The sequence below is a fragment of the Patagioenas fasciata genome, chromosome 3, assembly GCF_037038585.1.
Source record: "Patagioenas fasciata isolate bPatFas1 chromosome 3, bPatFas1.hap1, whole genome shotgun sequence".
In the NCBI taxonomy this organism is placed as follows: domain Eukaryota; kingdom Metazoa; phylum Chordata; class Aves; order Columbiformes; family Columbidae; genus Patagioenas; species Patagioenas fasciata.
The window spans coordinates 50,534,705-50,556,006 of NC_092522.1; the positions used below are offsets into that span (position 1 = coordinate 50,534,705).

Sequence of the window (21,302 nt, forward strand, 5' to 3'; positions counted from 1 at the left end):
GCAATATCTGTATGGAATGCTACAAAAGATCCAGAGGTTAAAAATGGATACCTACGTTTCTGTCTGGTTTTAGGTGCTTCATTTATGCCAGTAGATCATTTTAATTTCATATCTTGGACTGAATCCAGAATACGTGATGTATATAAACTGGATGCAATTGAGTAGATTTATAGTTGACCTCTTGGTTTGCTTTTCAGTGCTTGTTTGGACTGAAGAATCTTTGGAGTTGGCTAAGATTTCTTTTCTGAGTGAGGCATTAAGCGTTTTTCAGGACCTACATTGGTTCATTAATATTTTCATGAATTGGGAAGACTGTTAGTTGAGTTCACAAGTTTTTGGGGCGTATATCTTGTAGCAGTTTGGCATCTGCTAGGGAAAACTCAGCTGCCTTGGATCCGAGTGATTAAGCTCATTTTAGGACACTATCAACAAAAAACTTAAGCCACAGAGAAATACGGTGTTGTAATAGTGCCTATGCAGAGTTTGGTTTAGTTTACGTTAGGCTTATAGTCTTCCATGCTCATAGTCTTAACTACAGAGATTTAATAAAGACAATGGAATATTTTTTTTTTTAATTGAAATGTAAAGTCTGGATTTTCATCTTTGTCTAATTTTTTTTGCAAGCTTTACAATTTTATTTCTTTTGAGATGAACATTTTTAGTGTACCAAATAAGTCTGTGTATTTTCTACATATGTTATGTGTCTTTTCTGATATACCTTGTTATACATACTGTCTGACTGTATCCGGCAAATAATTGTTATTTTTACTAACTAAGGCATAGTCTAAAACAATCCAATATGTCTGGACTTGTTTCTCACAAATGTTTCTTATGTGGGGGAAATATGCTACACGATTTCCTTTAAAACATTTTCTGTTTTGTTTGTGTAAGATAATGCTAATTTAATACCACAATCAAACCATTTTCATAGTATCAGTATGTCTATGACTTTCACTGAACTTTGGATCGTTTCTTAATGCAGTTTTGCATTTGCACTTTTTTGTTATTTGAAGCTGTACCAATTAGAACTTAATTATTTTGCTACTAAATTTTATTTACTCCTTGAAAAGCACTTTTCCTTTTTCTTTTGAGAAGTAAATGCAGGCAGTAAGCTTTTTGTCATTAATGATACCCATATCACTCAAAATAGAATTGATGTATTATTGAATTCTATGCTGTTCAATTAAAAACTGCAAAGACCTATGTAGAAATGGAAAAATTTTACTTAATGTAGCGTCAAACATAAGAGTTTTAGAAACTGAAGTTTTAGATTCTGCATATTTCTACTTAGAAGAAAGGCTTTTAATTCTGAAGAACATCCTTAAAAATATATTATTAAAGGGCCTTTTTACCTGTCTGTTTGATTTATACCTAATGTTTAGTTATTTAAAAAATTGCATAACTCTTTCTATTTTTTTTCATTCAAGTTAACTTAAGCATTTCCTAATTATCCTGAGTTATAGAAATCAGTTCTGAGATGTTGATGACTTTTATATCTCTTTAGATATTACAAAATTTTTCTAACGTCTCTGTAGGCTGAATCTTTAGTCATCTTATACTATAACTTAGTGCTTCTAGAATGTGATATATTTATTTAAAGTGAAAATATAATCTCATTGTTTTTCAGGCTTTCATATATGAGATGCGTTCAAGCACTTTTTCACATAAACTGGGAGGACACACAGAATCTGTCATCAATGTGGCTTTCAGTCCCTCATCTCCACAGGTAAGTCATTGCTTTTTTTCCTCTTTTTAATGAAAATATGTAAAATCGTCACTGTAAACTTGCCTTTTACTACTCTTCTGTTTACCTACCAATATACTGTGCATCTGTAAGTCTGTTCATCTACTTCCAACTATAGTGTGGTTACTGTGTCAGTTATAAACTCATACAAAATGCTGCATGCTACAGACAACTGCTCTGTCTAACTGCCTACAAAGAGGAGTTGCAGCATGGGAACTGCTGCAAACCTGTACTTGTTGGATGTTGGGAAGATGTACATCCATCTCAAATTACCTGAGTAGACCACTCCTAATACAGAGAATTTAAGATAGAAATAATTAGGGACAAGGAAATAGCGAGGGGCTCAGGCCTGCTGTAATTACTCAAAAGCTTGTAAGTTTCAAAAAACAATTCTATTTTAAATGCGCTGTGTCAGAATAAATAGTGAAATAGTTTTATCCCAATGTTTTGAAAAACTCTTGCCATTTTGTTTTGAGCCTTTCAGATATCTATAGATAAAAAGTTCTCCAAAGAAGCGAGGTATTAGGCAATAACAGTTCCTATTTTTTTTACTGATCATTGATAATATGTTAACAACACTATATTTCAGTGTAATGGTTTAATTGTACTGCTGCAATATATACACAGGAGTCTGTTTTCTAAGTTTTATCTCAAAACCAGAGCTTCCCTACAGCTAGTTTAACGTGTGAATTCTTCATATACTTTTGTATACAGTTTTGAATCCTAGACATACCATTTTTGTTTTGATGTATTGAAACTTCATTGAAGGTTTCTACTTTCTACACTTCTCCTTCCATTAAAGAGACAACAATGATCACCATATATATATATCTGAAAGAGTGCGCTGTAACCTCTTCAATAATGGTTTTACTTGCTACTATTAAAAATATTTATGGAATACATATAAGTTCTTTATATGTGGGAGTATTGTCACATTTACATATCTCCTTCCATTTGTAAGTAAAGATGCTAACATTTCTGTGATTCTGAATTTCTGGAAGTTTTATTGATTGTATATATGTTGTTTGAACTGAGAAATTGTTAACTGCTATCTTCTGGTGAACATTATGTATTTCTGCTCTTAGGATTCATCAATGTTATATTCAAAGAAATGGTATAGTTTATTAAATTTTGCACACAGATTAAGACTAGTTTCAGGTTTAGCACTGAACACAGTTCTTCAGAAAAGGATGTTATATACTGGATAATAGAGCTGACTGTAGTCTTGCAGCATCCTGATCTGTGATCCAGCTGTTGCAATCCATTTTGATGGAAAATGTCTTAGCAGAGTTTAACTGTTAAAAGTCTAGAGGCTCAGTTGCAATATCAAGGCTTCGAAGTAACTAAGTTCAGGCAAATCAGTTGTTGATCGAGGGGCAGAATCCATAAATGGTAAAATAAATATTGACTGTGGATCCAAGCCAGACTGATCTAACTCTGAAAGTGTGCCTTGGGGCACAATGTCTTTAATATTGAACTTTGTGAAACTTCCCGCAGTCAGTTTAGTATTATGGTTAAGAGTCAAATCTGAAGTTCAAGAACCAGAAACCCTTTATCTTGAAGAGCACTTTCCTGAGAAGCAAGAGCTGTGGATTTGAACTGGATGACAAATTTCCTTATAGATACAGTTCTGGGATAAGATTTAGAAGCTGATGTTATCAGGAGCCCTTTACTAAAAAACAAGGAATATGCAGAAACTGCTCCTTTGAAGGATTACTGCTGAAATGTAAGTTCTGTTAACCAAGTCATTCTGTACAATAAGCACTCTGAAATGCTTTGTAAATAAATATTTTTGGGGAGTTGCAGAGCAAAAGAGAAAAAATGTCCTGGCCTTTCCAAAATTGGATTTAGCAGGTTGTTACTTTCAAAGGCACTAGGAGAAGCTAAGAAATGCAATTATAAGCTTGTAGAGTGGAAAAGAAGAAAACCACAAATCAGAAAAGAATAATCCCGTGCCTTGGAAGAAAGACTTGTATTAGGCAGCCAGGCCTTCCAACACTGAAAGATTTTTATACCTACTACTACCACTAGTTATGGATTTAAAATTGACACTACTCTTGTTTCATTCGGTTTGAATGAAAACAGTTAAGATTTATATTTGGTTCTGAATAACCTCTGCACAAAGCCCCATTGCATTCAAAGGGAAACACTGGCAGGGGAAGAAGCAACGGGTGAAAAAAGGGAAGTGGCTGATGAGTGAAATTTGAACATTATGGCTAAGATTTCTGACGTGGAAAGATCCAGCCAAGAGTGAGGTGTACTGGCAGCACTCCAGTTCAGTGGTTGCTTGCCCAGCACCTGTCCATGAGGTAGTTTGTTCCAAGCATTATTATAACTCTCACTTGCATAAATGTTCTTCCAGAAAAGAGGGAAAAACCCTGGACAGGTATATTAGTGATTTTTTTACTGATGCGGGGCACCGTTGCTTTCATCATATGGTACTCTGGAATGATTTATAAAATGGTTGCTGTGAAAGCTGGAGAAGGGGAATAAGGTAGAAGATTTGCATTTATCTTAGATTTGTTTTCAAGATATTTTCACAATTTTAGCTTCTCATTGTCACTTGCCGGTGTTTATCTTACCAAAATACTAATTAAATTTCAACCTATTTTAGGGAATATACATTAAGGGATGTTATAGTTTTTAACTATAATAGCTATTACTACTAACTGTAACACACTTGAATCAATCTAAGTTAAAATAGGGTGGGAGTCTTATCTTTAAATGTGGGAAAAATAAATTGTCTCTCTTTAAAATATTTTGAAGCAGGATAAAAGCAAATGGATCCACTGTTGTCACCTGTTGATTTTAGTGGCTTTTGTTTAGCTGAGTTTTGGTTTCATCTTTGTAAAAGCTGGCAAAACCGTCCAAGTACACTCTAGCATATAATTGACCTCATCATTCATTACTTTAAAAAAAAAGAAAGAAAAAGCAGAGAAGAAGAAAAAAAGCTCAAAGCTCTAAGACAATATACTGTGCTGGAAGTTATTTTTTCATGACATAATCATTACTGAAATCAGTATGAATTGCCACCACCCTAGATGTAGGTTTGAGAGAGAGAAAAAATCCACACCCCAAACTAAATTTAATAGAACAAGGCCTGAGCAACCTGATCTGACCTAATTTGAACAGAAGGTTGGATAAAATGATTTCCTGCAGTCCTCAGAAGGCTACCTCTTCAACATATACAGATATTTAAACAGATGCTCAATAAGTTGATGTAGAATATTTTATGAAAAATAATTAAAAATATAATTTGCATTGGATGAGATATGGCAAATCTGTTCCATTCTCTTTGTCTATAGACTTAAAGTAAATATATGACAATCTGAAGTGACCACCCAACTGATATACTGACACATGATTTCAAGAGAAAAGACACAAACTAAAACTAAACTATAATGGAAAATGTCCGCAGCAACCTGGTCTGAGTTCAGTGTTGACATTATATTAAGCAGACTGGATGATAAGGTTTCGTGAAGTCCCTGCAAATTGAATTATTCTCTGATTTTGTGATAGTGCACATGGTCCAGAAAGCTCTTGTCACTGAAGGAATGGAAATTTTTCTACATTGCCATGTAGAAAACAAAAACATTTTTTGATTGCCACAGAAGTTCAACTTGTGGCCTGTTTATCAATAAATATCTATTTTACCTGTGTGGAAGGTATTAATTCAAATTGTTATTCACAATAATATATACTTTTTGCGTTAATTTATAAGACTGTTTTTATGTTTAGAAGTAAAGCTACATTTCAAATAACATTAGTTTCAGGTAGTATTGTGTTATGGCATATTTAGGTTAGATAGTAACTGGCCAAAAGTGCATTACTTGGCAGCTAAAGTTACGTGGATACTAGAGATCTGTATATCTCTTTCACAGCTAGATTTGCATGTGAGCCAGTAAAACTTTCATAATGATTTTCTGCTGACCTGTTTGAAGGGAGATGTGTTTAATGTTCCCAGCAAGGACATTTGTTTATGGGTCTCTCAGATAATAATACCATTCAGCAGTAAACCCACCGTTTTAGTCAGAAATGGTTACAGGTGGTTTTGGATGTGTCTGGAAATGAGTTATCTTTTGCTAGCTACTAAAAAAATATACTTTTCTTGGTGGTCAACTAAACTGAGGAAATGTGGTCTGGAAAATCAGGTAGTGAGGTGGACTGTGAACTGGCTGAAGGAAAGAAACCAGAGAGTCGTGGTCAATGGGGCGGAGTCCAGTTGGAGGCCAGTATCTAGTGGAGTGCCTCAGGGGTCAGTACTGGGACCAGTACTATTCAATATATTCATCAATGACTTGGATGAGGGAATAGGGTGTACTACCTGCACGTTTGCTGATGACACGAAGCTGGGAGGAGTGGCTGACACGCCAGAAGGCTGTGCTGCCATCCAGCGGGACCTGGACAGGCTGGAGAGTTGGGCGGGGAAAAATTCAATGAAATATAACAAGGCCAAGTGTAGAGTCTTGCATCTGGACAGGAACAACCCCAGGTTCCAGTATAAGTTGGGGAATGAACTATTAGACAGCAGCGTAGGAGAAAGGGACCTGGGGGTCCTGGTGGACAGCAGGATGACCATGAGCCAGCATGCCCTTGTGGGTGAGTGTCACGAGGATGGAGCCAGACTGGTAAGACAAGGGGTAATGGGTTCAAACTGGAACACAAGAGGTTCCACTTAAATTTGAGAAGAAACCTCTTCTCAGTGAGGGGAACAGAACACTGGAACAGGCTGCCCAGGGGGGTTGTGGAGTCTCCTTCTCTGGAGGCATTCAAAACCCACCTGGACACATTCCCGTGTAACCTCATCCAGGTGTTCCTGCTCTGGCAGGGGGATTGGACTAGACAATCTTTTGAGGTCCCTTCGAATTGCTAACATTCTGTGATTCTGTGATCTGGAGATTTCCCTTTAGAACAACTTGTATGAAAAACACTCGGTTATTTTGAGATTTTGATTAACCATCCACTTAATCATAGAATTTTCCAAAATGGGGGTGGCTTTTGCAGTGATATGGAAAAATTTTTATCAGACTTTAGTTTGCTAAGTTTTGGCTTTGATAGTGAATTAATCTTGTCTCATTCCTATGTAGGGCACATTTTTTCCGGTATGATATTCTTCCTCAGGACTCTTGTCACAGACTGAATCATGTGGATTTAAAACCTTTGACCAATTTGACCTCTAATATGATCTCACTGAAGTCAGGAAAGCTCTTTCACATGGTTCTTTCGACCCTACTGTTTGGCTCAGTTAGTCCCAATTACTCCCTCATAAATCTACAAATACATCAAAACTAAATGTAAATGGAATTTGGTAATGTTTGTTTTTCTTTCTCCTGTAATTTTATCTCAGAGGAATTAGCAGCCAGCTGTCAGCTTTCCTGATCTTCCATTCCAGGAGATCAAATTCAAAGGCTAGAAAATGCCATCAAATTATTTTCTGAAATGTATTTTTAAGTTTTGAATTCCACTGGAAGACTAGAGTAACTTTAAAAAATCAGGTTCTAAACAGTTTTCAATAGACATTTGTTGAAAAATTTTTCGTTAGAATCCTTTGTTTTATTCAGGGCCCTTGGGTGGAACAACCTTCATACTTACGAAAGAAATAGAAGCAGCAACATGGACATCTAAGGGGAAGCAGTAATTGTGTCAGAAAAACCTCAGAGGGAGTGTATCTCTCATAATGAACAAGAAAGGAATGAGAAAGCAACAATGAAAAGACTTGGGAAGGATGTCTGAGGAAAGTGATCAGGACATTTATTTTCAGGGCAGATATTTCACTTAAATTAAAATCTGGCAACTCTAGCAGCCAATGGACAGAAATCCTTTTGTATTATCTGCGATAATAAAAACATCCAAATCTATAAAGGCTAGAATTAGCTTACTGACGTCTCAGAAAGCTAGAGACTGAGACTAGGGGTATAAGCATATTTGTGGAAAAGAACACCTGGTAAAAATCTGAAGACTGGTTATTTTCATTTGGATTTTAACTGGCTTCAGAAGGAATAAGCTTTTGCAAATAGGTTATGGTTCATCTTAGAAAATACACTTTCCTGGAATTCTAAGAAATTCACAGATTATCCTGAGCTGAACTGAATATGCCTCTACTATGCCTGTTAAGCAATCACAGCTGATTCACTTATAAAACAGAGTTTTCTAAATGCAGTAATGTCCTGCTTAGGAATTGTTGGTAAAGGAGGAGAAAAGAGATGCTTTTTTGATCAGAAATGGACTACGAAGTTGTTAATTACTCCTGAGTGTTCTACTATAGAAGTCTTTTTTACCATAGGCCTTTCAAGCATCTGCTCTGCTGTGCTGCACTGCTCTCTTCAGTTTGTACTCACATGTTAAACAAAACGCGTTTCCAGCTGCAATGGTTTAAGCTAGTGTGTTTTACTTCATGCTGCTGCTATATATGCAGTCAGTCAACTGGCTTGACTGAGAATCTTCTGGTGCAGAGTGTGATTAAAGTTGGGTGACAAATCAGACAAGACTGTGAGAGACTATTTAATGGTATTCCAGCATGTCCTTTTGTGTCTTGATATCAAGTCTTCCACTCTTCAGTCATTTCACAAATCTATTCTTTCTTCATATTACTTTAAGCTGCTGAGGAAGAAAATTCATCAGTTTTCTTTATGAGCAGTAATGGAGGTACTGTATGAAGCCTGTCTTTGCCAAAGACTGTACTGCAGTTTGTATCTGGTGAGAAGTTATTTTCTTTACCCTCATCCTGCCAAAGAAGACAGCTGCATTAAAAATTAAAAAAAAAAACCCACATGTTGCTGACCTCATATCCATGCTTTCTGAGGTTGAATGTGTTTCTCTCCTTGTCTTCTCCTTGAACTGTTTGCCAAATCTGTGTGCTCTCGTTCGTGTAATCTCAGTGAATTGAATGAGGATTTGCAATGGATATCCCTTAAATTCAATGAACTTATCAGTTTAATTTTTCTATCCAATTTACTCAAATAGCAGTCCGACTACATTTTATTAGCATTTTATTTTCATTCGCCATCATGTTCAATGTCCTACTTCTCTTATCTTCAAATGCAGATTTATTATTACGATATTAATTGTAAAAAAAACCAAAAAAAACCAAAAAAAACCCACGACATGGCAATTAATACAGTTTACCTTAACTCTCATGGCCTAAACACTGTTCCAGTTTGATCAACTTGTAAATGGTACCAAGACATTTGTGTAAAGTAGTTCAAGGCACCTGCATGTGCCCTTTCTTATTCTTATAATACTCTAAAACTTATGATAGGGAGAATTGTGGTTCACTGGACCAAACACTGGAGTAAAAAGATCTCTGCAAAAGGTAAGAGCACACCAAGTGCCGTTGAGCAAATGAATCATTGTGACAGGAAGTGAGACCTTTGGATTATTTTACGTAACACAGTGCTTTTTAAAAAAAATTGTTAGCAGTCATTGATACAGCTGTGTATTTTACAAGGCCATAACTTGTTAATGATCTATGGGATACCCTTCAAATTTAGAGAATATAACCATTCGACTTTCAACAGTTAAATGGATTTAGAAACTTAGCCAAAACACAGAAGTACAACTTGTATTTAATCCTAATTTTAGCCCTAGTCCAAGTGGCTTGAGGGAAATGAAGGGCTTCAGCTTTACCCACCCTTGGGGGATTCTCAGAGTGCACTTGTTTCCTTACAGTGCTCAGTTTGGTTGCTGCCTTTAAGTTACTAGCTACATTTGCAAACCTTGGCCCTTGCCTTTTTAAAAACTTCTTTGATGGAAAAGCATGTAGAACTTTGGGTTGTACCACCCTCCTGTTACGAGAGTGATCAAACCTGTGGAGAACCTATTAGCATGGCACAGCAGATAGTCCTACTGAATTTATTCCAGTCCCTGAGAATTCAGAATCAGAGTTCGTAATTTCACTTATATGTCTCTGCTTATATCAGGAAAACCATTTCTTATGCAGTTTCTAACAAAACCCAGTAATGTTTTGTGCCAATTAGTAGAAGAATTGATGTGGATTAGTGGAAAAAATTGTTTATACCAAAGGAATTCTTGTCAGTACATACGAGAACTCTGAAGAAGGATGTCAGATTAAAAGAAAAAGAAGAAAAATAAGTAAAGAAAAAGAAAAAAAGAAAAAGAAGAAGAAAAAGAAAAAGAAAAAGAAGAAGAAGAAGAAAAAGCAAAAGAAAGCCTTCTGTAACTAGAGAGGACAATGTAATTCAGTTTAATTTTGGGATACTCCAGCCTTTCTAAGTGTATTGCCAGCAAACAACAGCTGTACACCACATGATTTTAGACAACTATGCTTGCACTGGCAAGCTTCTCAATTCATAGCACATTTGTCATAAAATCTTTACTGTACTTCTTACAAGTGTAGATATTTTATTGAATGGCACTACTAGGTTGAAAGGGGTGGTACTAAACAATTGGTTACTCAGCTGTTCAATGTGAATTCTGATTACAAAGTATCTGGACAGGGAGGGTGGGGATGCCTTATGGACTGGAAAGAGGTAGGATTGGCTAGGAGTAGGAAGGAAAGTCACTAACTGTAGTCATAGGGATAATCTGAAGAATAGACAGTTTCTTGGAAACTGTCAGATAGAAAATAAGAGTGAAGAGGGAATGGTGGGGACTAACCATAAGGACTAGAGGGAAAGAATACATCTGTGGAGAGAAGTGATGATATTAGAGAGATGACAAGAGCCTAGAGGGAGAGAATGAAAACCTTGCAGAGAGAAGCAAGAGAAGATAGCTACAAGGTTAAGAATTATTGGTTCTGAAATTTTAGTTAAGCCCTTTTTTTTTTTTTTTTCTGAAAAATATATCAAAAGTGAGATGTCCATGACCTGGTTTTCAGAGTTGCTGAGAGCCAGAGGTTGCTCTTGACTTAACAGTTCTGAAAATCAGCGTGCTGAAGACCGCAGAGAAAAATGCTTTTCAAAGAACATGAAGCTGCCAGATGAAATAAACCTCTCTTACTTCCTTCACACGTTACAGAACTGTCTTCCAGGACCCAGTAGTGCCATATTGAAAGGAATAAGTAAGCAAGAACCTACTTCTCATGCTCCATGAAGGGGCATGTAGAAAAACATTTTGTGAAGTGGACTTTGTACTTTGAGTACACTCTCCTCCTCTGCCCTGAGAAGCTGAAGAGAGGAAGCTTTGCCAAACAGGAAGAAAAAGGACTAATCATTAGGAGTCTGTTCAGCTACATTTCTTATATAGAAGTAGGAATCAGAATTTAATTATCTTACACAGCTCTCTAGGAAGCTGTCCTTAAGGTATCTCATTTCTTGCCAACTTGAAAATTGTCACTATCATACATTTCACTTGCTCACCAAATAATATTCATAGAATGCAGTTAAATATCTGCTGATACTAGGAACCATTCTGGTGGAGGTTTCAATTCTAAAATTACTGGGCTTTCATGTAGAACAGGTACAAAGCTTCTTCCCCTACTCGGATTAAAATTCAGGAGTTCCTGTGCCAAGAAAATCCTCCATTCTTACATTGTCTTTAAGAAAATTAAGGCCAAATAAACTGGCAATTCTTATATAAATGTATAGAGGATGTGCAGGAAAACAGAGTTCACTGATTTAAAACACAATTAGATGAAATACAAGGAAAGTGAAGTATGGAATAAACTGCATTCTAAATGAGCTTGTGGAGAAGGGAAAGCTAAAACTTAGCTAACAGATTAAATATGAAAAGAAAAACAGACACAACTTCTGTCTCAAATTAAAATAGCAACATAAAATGATTCCAGCTGTCCAATGGAGTATGATATAGCCACACCAAACATTTTGGCCCAGCTCCCGGCTGTATCTGAACTGTGTACAGAATAGTGTGGAGAAGGCGGAAAGCAGAAATTCTTTGAAGCTGCCTTTTGTGCCTCTTTTCTTCTAGTTCACTGTATAAAGTATCACAGGCTCAGAACTGCTTGATTCTACACTCCCTGGTGAGGTTTCCCTGTGAGCTGATTTGTCAGCCGGGGGGTCTTCTACTTTGCCTTCTGCCTTTTAGGCCTGCAGTGTGTGTCCTGAAGTAGGCAGGGAAGAACAGATGCTGATAAGAGGATCATGTGACCCTTTTCTTATCCCATAGAAACATTCAGCAGCTGGAATCACCATTGTTCCTAGCCACTGTGTTTCTGGAAAGTAGTATTTGAGATGTTTAACAATTACGATAGTTCATGTACTAAAATCTTGGCATTGTAATCTGAGGAGATTGCTTCATCTATGCTTTTTCATAATTCAGTCACAACATATCCCTGACATGCTTTTTTACAGAACTGTAGCCGTATTCTATCCAGCTAGTTGCCTAGGCGTTTAAGAACCTTTCTTGAAAGGAACAGATAAGTTTCCCACTGACTTACTGTGCCCTGCCCTGCCCTGCCCTGCCCTGCCCTGCCATGCCGTGCCATGCCATGCCATGCCGTGCCATGCCATGCCACAAACCTACATCTGGGACTCATTCCAACATTTATGACCTTCATTTCAGCTCCTCTGCTGAGAACATCTGGCAAGACTCTGTCAATGCCTTTTTTTTTTTGTCTCTGATCAGGTAGTGAGTGACATCTACTGTGCACTGAAAAGAGAAGTTATGTCTGAAGGAAAACAAATGACAAAGCTGCGGATCATCTTTTAAAATGTCACCTTAGTATTTGTCATTCTGTAAGCCAAGTGCAACCGAACCACTTTTTAACTCAGATAAGGACTCTGAAGAAGGATCAGCAGAGAACAATGGCAGTAGCATGAAATTCTAGCCTAACTGATACCAGTGGCTCTGGGAATTTTACTTCTGTTTTCCCAGGGCAGCAAAACAGAATACTGGTTCTGTCGTCTTATTACTGGAAGCAGGGAGAGTGGAAGAAACAGTTATGAGGGAATTACTTGAGACAAAATATACATTTGGTATTCTTTCTAAACCAGATTGAGATTAAATTAGATATGTTTTAGTTAATTTTATTAAGGTCTTAGGAAAATGTACATAATTTATCTTATTATATACTTTATTATAAGTCTCTCATTTTATCCTGTCATATACCACAGCAAAATATGAAACATTCCTGCTTAGTTGATATCTATGATTATCTAAGATGTGAAGTTACAGTAAAAGAAGTTAGGGCTCAGTTCAAGAGTTACTCCTTACAGCTGATTAGTGTTCTCTTGCTGTTTCGCAGCATTCCTGCTCCATGTTTATTAATTGCCCTCTGTTCTATTACAGAACATTTAATTAACAAAAGGAGAAAAACACTAACAATGTAGTCTGTGTTTTAAAAAGTATAGAATGTAAAACTAGATATTTTATATCCTTACGTCTTTATCGTTACATTGCTGATGCAAAGGTAGGGAAACCAGATCCTGTGTAAATCATTCCATGACTGTGACAGAAAAGTGTGTGTGAGAAGTGAAAGCAAATACATATGGAGAATGACGAGGAGGTGGTCTCGCAGCCCATTTACTCTGCTTTACTGCCACTTTCCTGTGTAAAATCTCACAAAGATCATGCACTCAAGAGAGAAGGTACAGTTCTGATTTATATTTATTCTCACACAAAATGGATTGATGTAAATCAAAACAGAATAACAGCGTGTTGAGTACCTGAAGTCTTCCTGTGTTTTCCCACACTGACTCGAGGTCTTCAGACTTAGGGAAGAATCTGGTTCAGTGCTTTTAATTATGTTAATTATAGTTTTCTGTATGATATCTGGTTTTATTTACATTGTTTCCTTCTCCAGTTAAGTGTAGTTATTTACAGGAATGATGTCACTGAGATCAGTGAAATGGCTGTTGTAAGCAGTAGTCTTCTCTTATCTACTTAACTAGCAGTGTGCTTTTCACTTTTTGATTATATACCTTTGGAGGGGATCTGCATTCCACGTGTTCCAGATGATCTCTCAAAGATATCAGAAAATATTTTGTCTAAATGTTCCACCTGAAACCCATAGTCATATTATATCTTATTACCTCTACATGTGTCATAGATTTGAACTTGTTTTCTAATTCCAATAGTTTCTGTGTTTAGAGTGGCTAAACAGAATAGCAGAAGTCAAACATGAACACTTTATGTCATGTTTGCAGTTTAAAAGACCTTTGGAAGTGACCAAAAGCCTTTTACCACTGGTTACAATGTATGCATTTTTAATAGATTTTCATAGAAGATTCTTTTTTATGTGTTTTTAATTAAAACCTAACCTCAGTTCCTGGAAAAATCAAGGATAAGATCATAGTGGATGCTGCTGAGAAGCATTTAAAGAACAATGTGATCATCAGGCACACTCAGAACAGGTTCACAAAGGGAAGTCCTGTTTAAGTAATTTGATATCTTTCTATGATAAGGCCACCCACCTAGTGGATGAAGGGAAAGTGATGGACATACTTTTTTTCAAGTTTAGTGAGGTTTTTGATACTGCCACTCACAGCATCCTTCTAGACAAGTTGTCCAGCTGTGCGATAGCACGTTCATGGTGCTCTGTGTGAAGCCTGGCTATATCATATGTTTAGGCAACACATATAGCTGACAATTTCATTATTCTAGTTCCTGACCTCTGAAGAGCACTGTCATCTTTGTGGTACAGTAATATTTTAACTCTGCATATCAGGCTTTTTTCCTTTATAGTTTTGGCTGCTCAGGTTGATTCAGAAATCATCCCAGTATTTATGTCACAGGAGAAATGCTCTCAGTAACAGCAATACTGGAAAATTTGGGGAAAAAAGAACCCTACACATTATTATTTGGACCACCTTGTTTTTTAAATTTTGGTGTTAGGACTAACAGTCCTACTTGTAACAACAAGAACTACAGAGCTCTGCAATACTATTGCTATTTTATGAGATTTTGAGTTTTTAAGACAAAATGTAGAGAAAAACAACTGAAGTCCAGAAGTTTCTGTGATTTGAAACTTATCTGTGCGTAGGATCCAAGTGCAAGTATTTGTGAGCATTATGGAATTCTCAATCATTGCTCTGTTCTCATTTTTGGAAGCAGAAATCTTGGAGTCTTGTTAGGAGCATACAGTATGTTTTAAATGTCTCAGAAAGTCCACTTTGATAGGATTATAGTCTGTGTTTTATCACACTGACACAAAAACCCTCCCAGTGGGTTTCATACAAAAATCTTGGAGAAAAATCACTAGATTTCGTTAAAGTGGACTGTCATCACCACAATCAAATGATCTATACAATAAATCCTAAGAATCTAGTAAACCTCACATTATTAGTTATTAAGCAGTTATTTACACACAAAAATCTTTGGAAAAGTTTCCCATTTTTCTTACTTAGTCCTAGAACTATACACATAGGATCCTGAGTTCATGATGTCTTCAGTAAGTACTGGAAAAACAGCAAGAAAATATTTCTGTTGTTTCAATGTACTTCACACAAATGATTTGGTGATATTCTGAAAAACAATATTTAGTTTCATTAGCTGTTCATTGAAACCCAAGATGCTTACTAGGCTACGTGCCTTCTAGGTGTCCACAGAGTGAACGTAAACACTAAAAGGAGAGAGATGTTTCCTTATTTTCATATGCATGTTTCTATTGCTTTAATTCTTTAAATAACCTCATAATCTTCAGATTATTCCACTATTCTTACAGCTAATGTAAATTGTTTATATTTAGTGGTCTTTTCTGAATCCAAATAACGTGTTAAAATCTATTTATTCCTTATGATGAAATACTTAGTATAACTTTATTCAAGATAAAAATCATTTTACAAGCTGAAAGAGCCAATTTTTCTGTTGGCATGACTCCATAGACCTTGGGACAATGTGAAGGCTTTTGCTTATTCTTAACAAGACTGAAACTCAAACTTTCATTTTAAAAATAACTTAGTCAAGGGAAGTACAATTGCTGTAATGCAGAGACTTTTAGAAATGACAAGTATAGCTAAATCCTGTAGGAATAACTGGAATTGTTCTGTATCAATATTTGTCTGAATGTGTGTGTATATTTATGGCCTATGTGCACCATATCCATTATAACTAGACACATCAATAAAGCATTTAAAACTAATGAAAGAAGCACTTTTCTGTTGAGCTGTGAAAACTGTGAAGTTCTACATCAAATTTTTAGTGCCAGAAAAATGTAATAAAACCCCAAACCAACCCAAAAAGCAGTTGGCTTTTTTACTTCTAAAGAAATTTGTCCTTGATTAGACAGAACAGTTTTATTCATATGCTTAAAATATGTTATATTATTTATTTTCAAATCTGTCAGTCACATAAAATGTGAATTCTTGAAACAAATAAGAAATATAATTATGTTGTTTTGCATCTTTTACTAACACAGCTCTTAAAAACTGGCTAATGAGACACAAACCTTGTTTCTCACTATTATGCTGAGATAAATTTCAGGCAAAGGCTTTTTATTAGACATAAAGTAATAATAGTTTTAAATCTCAAATTATAGATGTGTATATAGATTTATTTTTTCCTTACCTACAGTTACGACAGAATCATCCATGGTCTTAAAGTATATACCCAGAAGAGTATTTGTTAGGAATAGATGTTGTATTGCCTCATCTAAGTGTTCCTGCTCCGGCAGGGGGATCGGACTAGATGATCTTTTGAGGTCCCTCCCAATCCCTTACATTCTGTGATTCTGTGTATTGTAACTATATTAGATGAAGTTTCCTGAGTAGTAGCACAAGTCTGTAAAATGTGGCATTTGCAGGTATAAACTATATGAATCATCTGAGGAATTAAGGAAGCTCCTTCTTCTCTGTCTTCCATCATGCAGTTCTGGTTTTACTCATCTTTGAGTTTTTTGTTGATTTGTGGTTTTGGTTTTCTCTGATTTTAAGCATTTGAAAAAAATGAAGAGGGACCTTTCAGAACATTGAAATTTACTGGAGATATTTTAACATTCATAAACTTCATGGGGAAAGTGAAAATTAGTAGGTCTACTATCAATATGAAAATGTCCTTCACTAGTTAAAATTATCCAATAACTGATAGCATAGTACCCAGGATGAGTGATAGGCTCCACAGAGAGAATTGTTACCATGTATCTATAAGGTCTTTCATACTGCAGGCAATGAAGAATTATATATAATATGGACACTTTTATTATAGGAAAGGGATTCTGGTACAGATACTGATCATATGTAGGCAGCTTGAGTCCATTAGATTTAATAGCTCTGTCTCAGCAGTAGCCCTGCAAAGTCACCAGTTGGTCTTCGCTGGTTTAAAGTAGTTTATGCTGAAATTTAACACGTGCCATTCCAGAATCAGATTATGTATTTTACAATTAAAATTCTAGGTTTGATATGTGATTATGAGTGTAGTGTAGGAGCCTTTGTAGAATAGAATAATCAGAATTTAATTGTCCAATTAGAATTTGGACAGAACACTTGGAGTAAGAAGCCTGCAGTAGTGAAAAGTAACATCCGATTCTAGTTATCAGATTTTGTCTAACTTTCCTATATTAAAGATGTTTTTAATAAATGTATCCTGCCAAATATAATAAATAATATAATAATAAAAAGGAAAACAGAAATCATAGAGCTGTAATTCTAAGAAAAGGCATAAAGTAAGATTACAGTTCATAAATTTATGGAGAGTATAATATAAAGGTTACTCTTTCAAGTGTACATATTCATGTTAGAATTTCTTAAGAGTGGTAGATATAGAACCAGCAGATGAATCTTGAGAACTTCCAAGAAATTGTAACATAAACCAAATATCCCACTACGTCTGGCAGCATTTTTTTGTATCTGGAGCACATAACATTTTCTCCTGTGATTCTAAGTAGAAATTGCATTCTTTCTGTTTTATTTCAGGGCTGCTTTAATATGAATTCTAATACAAAATTAAGAAATACCTTCCTTGGTTTTCCTTAAGAAAAACTCTAGAGGAAGACATTAATGATGACAATAGATGCCTGTAAATCACCCATCATTTGTAATTTATTTACTGTTTAGTAATAACAATTACAAAAAAGTACTGTTTGGGAAAAATAAGTTTTTCATTGGGCTGTTTTAGTTAAATATCTATTAGGACTCATCTTAAGCTGTGACTAGTTACAAAATCCTTAAGGATTTCCAAAATTCCTTCTCTGCCTTGCAGAATACTGTATTTTCAGTGTGAAGCATGAACATGGACTACCGATTTGTTTTCCTTGTGATCCATACTTGATCTGAAAGTTTTGAATAGATTCCAGCTAGCACCTGAAATATTGGCATGTGCTCCAAAATGAAACTTTTGAAGTTCTCCCATAAATAATCTGTGTACGCAGTCATGTTATGATACTTACTGAGTGAAGAGGTTTTAATTTCTGAGTGTGTTCTCTTTCCAAATTTCAGATTTGCTCTATATTTGAAGTTTGGAACAAATTCTGTCTATGAATGACTCAACTTCAGAATGTTTTGTTTGCGCTGCAAAATATGATACACTCTCCATTGGGAAGCTGCTAGTCTGGCAGGTTTAGCCGATTTTCCCACTGACTTAGCAAGTATTATGCAAGCTTTGTTGTCCCATGACTTGAGCAGTTCCTGTTACTTTTACTTTAGATATGGAAACAGAGAGTTTTAGAACATCTCGTTAATAATTATGTCCTTCATGAAAGTTAAGTGCATTATTTCAAGACTCCTATAAGTGATACAAATGTCTGTATGGAATAAATATTATTCCACTTACTATAAGTGTGAGTTACATAACATTATTATTTTTAAACAGAATATCCTTCTCTTGAAAATCTTTAAATACGCAATATGCCATTTAAGACCTTGGTTTGGCTTTTGAATTTGCTATGATCTGCAAAATATTTTCCTGAGGAAAAGGTGGATTACCCAACAATAAGATGAACTTTCTTTCTGTGGGTAAATAGAAATGGGGAGGAATAATTCAGAAACAAAAAATGTTATGACTCCCAGGCTATACCGTCCAGCCACATATGCACATTATAAATCTCTCAGCCACAGAGGATGAGTACTCTCCAGAGGACAAAAAAAAAAAAACAAAAACAAAAACAAAAAAACACAAAAACCACAAAAAACCCCAACCAACCAACCAAAAAAACAAAAACACCCAAACCACTTTAAAAAAAGGAAGCAATACTGAATTAATAAAAGCAGTTGTTACCTAAGTCATTCAGATGCAATGATGAGGTTGTATATACAGGAACTGTGGGGTGTGTTAGAATAGCAGAAATATTTTTTCAGATAGGTTATTTTTAAATAGCAAATAAATATGAACCTTTCATGAATATATGCTTATTATATAACCCATAAAAATTGACCAATGTGAGGGAGTTTTGTACAGTGAAGTGAGGCATATTATCTTCTGTTTGCATGCAAGGAGAGTTAATAGAATTCCCTGGATTAGAGTGAGCTTTTCTGGCCTCTTCAAAAAGGAAATGCAACCACAAGAGACCATGATGGAGTCTGGAGGAAAAGAGGCTGCTCTTTGATTCTCCAGGAGCAAGTTAAAGAAAACAAATGTTAATACATTTGTTGAATTATGTAATTAAGACTTGTATTAGAAAAGAGAGATTATTTTCTTTAACCTGTTATAGTACATGGGAAATTGTAAAGTAGTAAGAAATTTTTATTCATTTCATTATATAATTTTGTAAATAAACTAAATGATATCAGGTGTGTCATCTGTGTGACTGGCATCACTACAGCTGGCCAGCCTGTCACAGTTCTTAGTGCTGAAGTGAAAAGCAGTCGTAGTTTTTAAGCTTCCACTTCTGTAAACATTTCCTGTTCCATTGAGTTATTTTTGGAGTTTTAATGTGCTGTGGTTCCAAAGAAGTGGTGCCAATGAGTAGAGTATAAAAAGCAGTATTGAAAATCACTTACTTTAATTTATTAGAATATTATATATCAGATGGCAAAGTGCCTTTCAAATTAGCTATGTATACCTTTTTTTTCTGACGTTATTTGATTTATTAAATGCTTACTCTTTTGTGCCTAATGGGCATAAATATGGCCTGACAGTTAAGAAAGAGAGCAACTGGGAGGGTTCATCAGAGTTGTATTCAAGAGCTAGAATGAAAGGCTTCCTAAGAGATAAACTTAAGTTACATATAATTAATGGGAAATATTTAAATTGTATCCACCGCGCATCCTCTTGTTTCATTTCATTTCCACTATGCTTCTAAATTACAAATTTCTGGACTTTAGAAACTGGAATGACTTAAAAAATAAATACTGCTACAGTTACGACTAAGAGTACATTAAAGTGACTGAGATTTATACAGTAGATGCTAGGGACAATATTTCATAGGAAATGAAATTTTAGAGTATGGATAGAGAGTAGGTCATATGGCAATATTCATGACAGAGGTGCTTACAAGACAACAGTGACACTTTATTAGTAGTAATATTGAAATCTGGAAATCTAAGTAGACCACAAGAACAGGCAATCCCTTATTAATGTATCACAGGTTTTCATACCCTTCCAGGATTCTATATAGAAGAGTGTAATGCATCTGCTACAGATGTTGGCTTACGGACTAAATAGCAGGTTATAAAAACACAAATGATTTAGGCTTCTGAGAGCTTACAGATCCTTTTTGAAGATGGGATTGGAACCTGCTCTTAAGTTAGCTATTTAGTTAGCATTTATTCATTTGTTAGATCTTTTATTCAGTGTTTGAGCTTTTAGTTCTTCAGCTCAACTCATGGAGGTTCTTACTGCTTTTGTTGAATGGCCTGAGTCACATTCCTCAAGCAAACCCACAATGGGTGGTCGTAATACATTGGCAGTCTGGGAAAATCCATCAATAACAAATAGCTCTTAAATAGCATGTACCATGGGTGGTCCAAGAGTTTCCTGAGAAGGACAGTTTCAGGATGACATTGTGGCTAGAATGGGAGTAGTCCTCCCTGTTTATAGATGTATTCTCCATTTAATTCCTCCAAGCATGACCAACCTTGTGACAGCCACTCCACTGAGAAGGAGAGCAACATTGTAGAAAAAGAGGATTCTGCATACATAGTAACTCTATATGAAATAGTTTCATAGGTTTCAGTCTCATTTTTAAGGCATATTTTGGTTAAATGACTTTATTTTGGTGAAGAAAATCAGTTTACAACTCTAAATTTATGACTATGAAGGCAGGTATACTTCCTATAAGGTATAGTTACTGGATTGTAGTGAAAGATCAAAATATCTGATTACACTTCTTGTAATATGTTAAAAAATAAGTAAAGTCTTTAATTAGTATAGTCACATTCTTCTTAAAGAATACAGTTTTGCTTCGTAATACTGTATACAGTTGCACCCTTGTGCTGCTCTCTTGCCAAACCACAGAATTTTTCCAGACCTTGAAGTTGAAGGGAATTTGTGTGCCAAACTGCTGTAGGGAAACATCGATTTGAATTATATTTGCTTAGTATGGGAGTGAATCACTTCAATTAGATTGTTATTAGAGCAGAATTTCTTTTTCTTGACAGTTTCCTAAGAATGAGACTACCTTTAATAGTACAGCTCCTTTTGTTTAAAGTACCACTGGTGCTATAGCTAATGGTTTCAATGCCTTTCATATATTCCCCATGTGTCAGTCCATTTATCCATTCTTAGTGGTTTATGTTAACATATTTATGTCAGAGATGGTGAACTGTGAAAT

The 21,302-nt window shown here is 35.5% G+C and overlaps 1 protein-coding gene across 1 annotated transcript in view; it reads left to right on the top strand.

Moving 5' to 3' along the window:
• WDR27 (WD repeat domain 27) overlaps nt 1-21,302 on the top strand; it is a 111,210-nt gene that overhangs the window by 67,149 nt on the left and 22,759 nt on the right. The window contains exon 23 of the mRNA XM_071807302.1: nt 1,628-1,726. Coding sequence (XP_071663403.1) covers nt 1,628-1,726 — 99 coding nt within the window. The remainder of the gene's footprint in view (nt 1-1,627; nt 1,727-21,302) is intronic.